The sequence below is a fragment of the Chrysochloris asiatica genome, unplaced genomic scaffold (genome assembly GCF_000296735.1).
Source record: "Chrysochloris asiatica unplaced genomic scaffold, ChrAsi1.0 scaffold00028, whole genome shotgun sequence".
NCBI lineage: Eukaryota > Metazoa > Chordata > Mammalia > Afrosoricida > Chrysochloridae > Chrysochloris > Chrysochloris asiatica.
The window spans coordinates 2,517,395-2,523,456 of NW_006408546.1; the positions used below are offsets into that span (position 1 = coordinate 2,517,395).

The 6,062-nt window shown below is 43.1% G+C and overlaps 1 protein-coding gene across 2 annotated transcripts in view; it reads left to right on the forward strand.

Annotated features, from left to right (window-relative positions):
- The window catches only part of COLQ (collagen-like tail subunit (single strand of homotrimer) of asymmetric acetylcholinesterase), a 113,488-nt gene that overhangs the window by 58,840 nt on the left and 48,586 nt on the right, over positions 1-6,062 (forward strand). Inside the window, exons 2-3 of one of the 2 annotated variants that reach the window (XM_006840013.1) lie at positions 3,175-3,287; positions 4,438-4,539. In XM_006840013.1, coding sequence (XP_006840076.1) covers positions 3,175-3,287; positions 4,438-4,539 — 215 coding nt within the window. The remainder of the gene's footprint in view (positions 1-3,174; positions 3,288-4,437; positions 4,540-6,062) is intronic. The other variant, XM_006840014.1, reaches the window with a different exon arrangement.

Sequence of the window (6,062 nt, forward strand, 5' to 3'; positions counted from 1 at the left end):
GTGGAGGGTCAGAGAAAAAGAGGAAGACCCCCAACGAGATGGATCAGCCAGGTGGCATCATTGATGGACTCAAGTGTGGCAGCGGTGGTGAGGTTGGCCCAGGATAGAACATTGTTTCGTTCTGCTGTGCATGGGGTCGCTATGAGTCGGTTCCGACTCGATGGCACCTGACAACAACAACAACAACATCTAACCATATCATGTGTTTTCTGATGCAGTTGTGCCTGATTACCACAAAAATATACGTAAATCACTGTTATTTTATATTCAGGTTTGATTCTTAGGGTTGTGGGAGTCCTGGTGTGGTGCTTCAAGTTAATGCAGTGGACTACAAGGTTGATTTTAACCTCAAGGTCAGTGGTTCAAGCTCATCAGTCACTCCTTGGAAACCCTATATAGGATTTCTATAAGTCAGAACTGACTCCACAGCACTTCACAACAACAACAATAGATAATATAGATCATTTATGAATTTCATTTTAGGATAATAAATATGTCTTAACAATTTTCTGATAAAGGACTTTAAGAAGGCTGGGGACTATTGGCACAAGCTGTCGGATGCCTCTTTATTAGGCACTGAGGGTGTGTGTGCACCAGGGGGCACAGGTCAGCACCCGGAGCTGACCCAAGCAGCCTACACAAGCTGGCAGCCTCTGGAGAGCCCCACCACTTGCTGCTTGTGTGACAACAGGTCATGGAAGATGGGGTAGAAAATTGCAGGTGAAGATAAGGCTGAAAACTGGGTAAGGGCTTGCTGGGCAACATCTACTGTGAGTTCAGAGGTTCAGTGAAGAGGTGGAGGTGAGGGTAACAATACAAGCAGGACTTTGAAAAATTCAAGGAAAATAGAAATAAAACATAGTAGAGTTTTCCCACAAGCTTTTTTAAGCCTTTTATCTGAGATCAAGATGGGAATTCAGAAAAGTAATAGCTTTTGATTTTGGCTATAACTTTTATAAACCTTCTAGTACATGTGTTTGGGTGAATCTACCTAGGAGGGAAATGGCTGAGCTCTGATAGCGTAGTATATGCCTATGTTCTGCTTTTATAAATTTCTGAAAAAGCCAAACAATTTTTTCAAAGTGGGACCAGTTTGTATTCCCACCAGCCAATGCATGATAGTTGTGGTTGGCTCACATCCTTGCCAGTACTGGTCATTTTCCATCTTTTCCATTTTAGCCATTTTGGGATGCATGTTGATATCAACCCACATGTCCATCAGCAGCAGAATGGATAAATAGATCTTGGTACATTCACACCATGAAATACAATTCAGCAAAGACAATGACTTAATTATAGCTATAATCATCAACCTAGATGACTCCCACAAATACTCTGAAAGAAGCTGTCTGAGTTCTCCAAGGCTAAGAAATACTACAAGGGGGTGGTTTTAACAAACAGAAATTTATTCTCTCACAGTTTTGGAGGCTAGAAGTCCAAATTCAGAGTGACAACTCTAGGGGAAGTCTTCTCTCTTTGCTGGCTCTGGGGTCCTTGCCTCCCTTCAGCATCTGTAGGCCCATCATTCCTTGGAGATCTCTATGCATCTTGCCGTCAATCTTTCCTTGGATCTAGGAGCATCACAGTACAGAAACCCCGGGTCCAAAAGACGTGCTCTACCCCTGGCTCTTCTTTCTTGATGATAATAAGTCCAACCTTCTCTGGTCACGTCTCTCTTCTTTTATCTCTTGTAAGACAAAAGATGTTGTAGGTCACACCCCTGGGGAAATCCCTGACATCAGATCAGAGTACGATGGGATTAAGATTATTGCCCATATTTTATATTCTTTTTATTTATCACATCAGATTGCATCCTGGAGGATTATCACATGCAGTAGCCAAATTGGCACATATTTTGGGGGCATATAATTCAATCCATGACAGAAGCCAAACACAAACGTGTTCATATTATATGAGTCCATTTATATAAACTTTTAGAACAGGTTAAATGAATCCGTGGTGTTGAACGTGAGGATCGTGGAGAGGAGGTTAAAAGGGGGCTTCTGGGTGGTGGTGAGTTCTCTGTCTTCTGGTGTAGGTACTGGTTTCTCAGATATATCCACTTCTTAGAAGTTTATTGGGCTGCATGCTTTTTTTTTTTAAGTTTTTATTGTGAACTGAGTGATGTTTACAGGGAAGAACATCAGCTTTACATTCATCCTATCGTATTTCGTTTCATTGCAATGATTACAGTCTCCTCCTTGCATCATCATTAAACAGTACCTGCTTCTATTCCCATTGTTTTTTGTTTTTGGATGGACACCAAAACACTCATGAATATACAGTCATCCAAACAGCTAAAGGGCACACTCTGCAAGCCTTGGGCTGCATATATATATTTTAAAGGTGTAGTTCAACATTGAGCATATACTATTATTGAACACAGGGACTCACACCCTAACCTTCACCTCCTCGCACTTGGGACTGGGCCACCAATGCATTGAGACATTAAGCAGTAACTCTCTGCTAAGTGTGAATGACACTGTGTGTCCACAGTCTGGAGTCACTATACATGTTTTAAATCATAGTTCTGGGTCACTTGTAGTCAATGCTCCCTATAGCCCTGACTGCTTCTGTCTCAGAATGCTTTCCTTCTGGGTACAGTTTCAAAGTTATTCACTCAGCTTTCTTCTGCCCAACTCTTGGAGGCACAGTATGAGTCTGTTTAAGTATTGCATTCCTTGGCACACCTATAAAATGACCACCCCGAATCTGGAGAAAGTGAAATGGACCCCGCAGTGGTCACGGTGTCATTAGCATCTACTCAGTGAGAGCTGTTTTTCGTTCTGGTTATTTGCTGTCGAGTGAATTCCAAAGATTTCAAAGATTCCTTGTGTCACAAAGTACAACCACTTCGTAGTATTTTCTTGGCTCTAATCTTAAAGGAAGCAGATCTTCCATGTACCACTGGCTGGATTCAAACTGCCAATCTTTAGGTTAGTAGTGGAATGCGAACTGTTTGTATACCTTACCATCTTAATTTAGCAAAGGCAAGGTTGGGGTGGGAGGGCAGGTGACTATGTCAAATAGTAAACAGTGGATCTGCTGACATCTCAAAGGTTGACATGGCATTTGGAATTGTGGGGTGGCAGGGTCAGTCTCCCTTGACCCCATGGGCAGTATAGAGGTCCCAGCACTGACCCACATTAACAAACAGCAGTTTTCTCTGCACAGCCCTTCCTGGCCTGGACCAGAAGAAGCGCAGCAGCCACAAAGCATGCTGCCTGCTGATGCCGCCTCCACCCCCGTTGTTCTTGCCTCCGTTCTTCAGAGAGGGCCGAAGTCCTGTGAGTAGTTTCAGACCTGCCCGAGAATAGACGGTCAGGGTTCCCAGGGCTCAGCCCAGCCTCCTTCCTGCCCCGCCTTTCAAAATGAGCTATTCCAGAATCTGTTCAGAGTTATTCAGTCCCGTAGGCCCATCAGCTGCTGAACCCTGGAACAGACAGACACTTGGGTAGTTTCTGATAGGTGTTCATCCCATCTCCCCATCATTTAAAATAATTTATGGAGGGAGATTCTTCTCAGCCAGGAATTGGATTTGGCACTATGACTCATCTGCTCCAAAAACAATGAGATGAATTTATAACTTTCTGGGGCCCCATCAGCAGCTCAGCTATAGAATTCCCCCTTTTGGTTTTCTTCTTCCCAAGTGTTTATGAAATTCCCTTCTACCACCTCTGTCTAATGGAGACCATTTCTTTGAAGGGACACAGGAAATAGTCCTCCAGTAGATACACTGAGGTGTGAGAAGGACCCGGATTTGGGAAGGAGAAAAGAGCAGGGTCCAGGGAGCTGACCTGGAAGACAACAGGCCTGGGCTTTCTAGGGATGAGGCATCCACAGACCTTTTGGGAAACTCTGAGATCTACAATCTGGTAGCCATATGTGGTTACTGAGTACTTTAAATGTGGCCAGTTTGAGCTTAAATATGCTGTAAGTGTAAAATACACACTAGATTTTGACGATTCAATATGCGCATGAGAATGTAAACTATCTCACTAACAATTTTTTGTATTTATTATATGTTGAAATGAAGTTGTCTTGGGTATATTGGGTTAAATGAAATATATTATTATTAAAAATTTCAGTTTACCTTTTTAATGTGATTACTAGAAAATGTACAACTCTATCTCTGGTTCATGTTACATTTCTGTTGGACAGTACTGTCCTTGACATTTGATCAAGGCCCCTGAAATGAGCTTCCCAGCTCCACCCAAAGTGACGATTATATCTGTATAATCCCTTCAAGACAGGTTTGTAACCAGGGCAGATGAGAGACCGGAAGCTGGTGGGCCAGAAGGTCATCTTACTGGGATGCTCATTGGGGTATCAAGAAGCCACCAGCCTATGGGGCTAGACCCTGGTCTATGACAAGGGTGCTGATTTTCTTTTGTCCCCATGTCTGACCTATAACCTCTGTATTGCTTTGCATTGAAGCTTCTTTCCCCAGACATCAAGAACCTCATCCTTGAACTCGAGACCACGCAGACACCATGTATGCAAGGATCACTTGGCTCCCCTGGGCCTCCTGGCCCCCAGGTTGGTGCACTCTACTGGACTCTCTCTTGCTATCTTTTGTTGAAAGTGGTGAAGTCCACCAGGCAGAGCCTACTAGTATTTGATCTTTTTTATATGTTTTGTTATGTTTGTTATGTTATGTTATGTTATGTTATGTTATGTTATGTTATGTTATGTTATGTTATGTTATGTTAAGCACTGTTTGGTCTGTTCCGACTCATAGGACCCTGCATTTGGCTTCCAAGGAGCAGCTGGTGTGTCTGAACCACTCCAGCTTGTGGTTAGCAGTCCAGCACTTATCCTGCACTACCACACCAGGACTCCACATGTTTTTCCTTCTCTAGCTCACTTCCAACTCCAGGGTCACATGAATAGAATGCTGGTTCTTCTCTGGGTGATTCTGGCCTTCCAGCCTTGATTTCCTTATCTGTGCAATGGGGATAATAATTGGCTCTGCTGTACCAGATCTGAGGGAAAAGTCAAATGAGGTGCTGTCCATATAGATGTCTTGATTATTATGCTGTGGTGTTGTTACATGTCATTGAGGCAGTTCTGACTCATAGTGACCCTGTATAGGTTTCCAGGGAGCAGCTGGTGGGTTTGAACTGCCAACCTTGTGGTTAATAATACAGTGCTGATCCTTCAGAGCCACACCAGGACTCCGGTCAAAATTAGTTATCATCAAACACTTGATAATCTGGTTCAAATATCTTATTCAATCATTGACCCCATCTGTTGACCCAGAGATGTACCCTGTAGTGCCATCGGCATCTGAACCCTGGAACAAGCACTTGGGCAGTTTCTGGTGGTGATTCATCCTTTCATAATTTTGATTACTTTATAGAGGGAGATTCCTCTCAGCAGAGACCTGGATTTGACACAGTGTCCCATTTGACACAGTTCCCAAAAAAAATGAGATAAATTTACAACTTTCTGGATGGCTCTGCAGGTTAATGTGTTGGACTGCAAGGATGATTTGAACCACAAGGTCCTCAGTTCAAGCTCACCAGCCACTCTTAGGAAACCATATACAGGGTTGCCATGGATCAGAAACAACTCGATGGCACTTAACAACAATAATCAGTTTTGCTCAGACATAGAAGTCTCCTTTTTGTTCTTCTTTTCCCTGCATATTTATGAAATTCCCATTCAGTGTGGGAAAGTAGAAGCAAAGATGACCCTGAATTACATTTGGCCCCTAGATATTGCTACCAAGCCGACCAGACCTACTGATCAAACCAAAGGAAGGAGGAGGAGTAGGTATAATTCATATAACTCGTTTCATTACATTGATTATAATCCCCTCCATATACCATCAGTTAAAAGTATTTCTCTCTATCCTCTTTAGCTTTTTAAAAAAAAACACACAAACAAAAACCCCACTCAGGCATAGATAATAAATTACATCTCCAAAGGGCACATTCTGCAAGTCTGCTCCTAGCCACCAGCTCTTAGTCCTTCTCTTCTTAGTCCTTGAATCTAGAATCCTCAGCCACTCCCCATCTCTGCCTCCATCTCTGGTGCTGCTGCTTCTCTGGATAAGG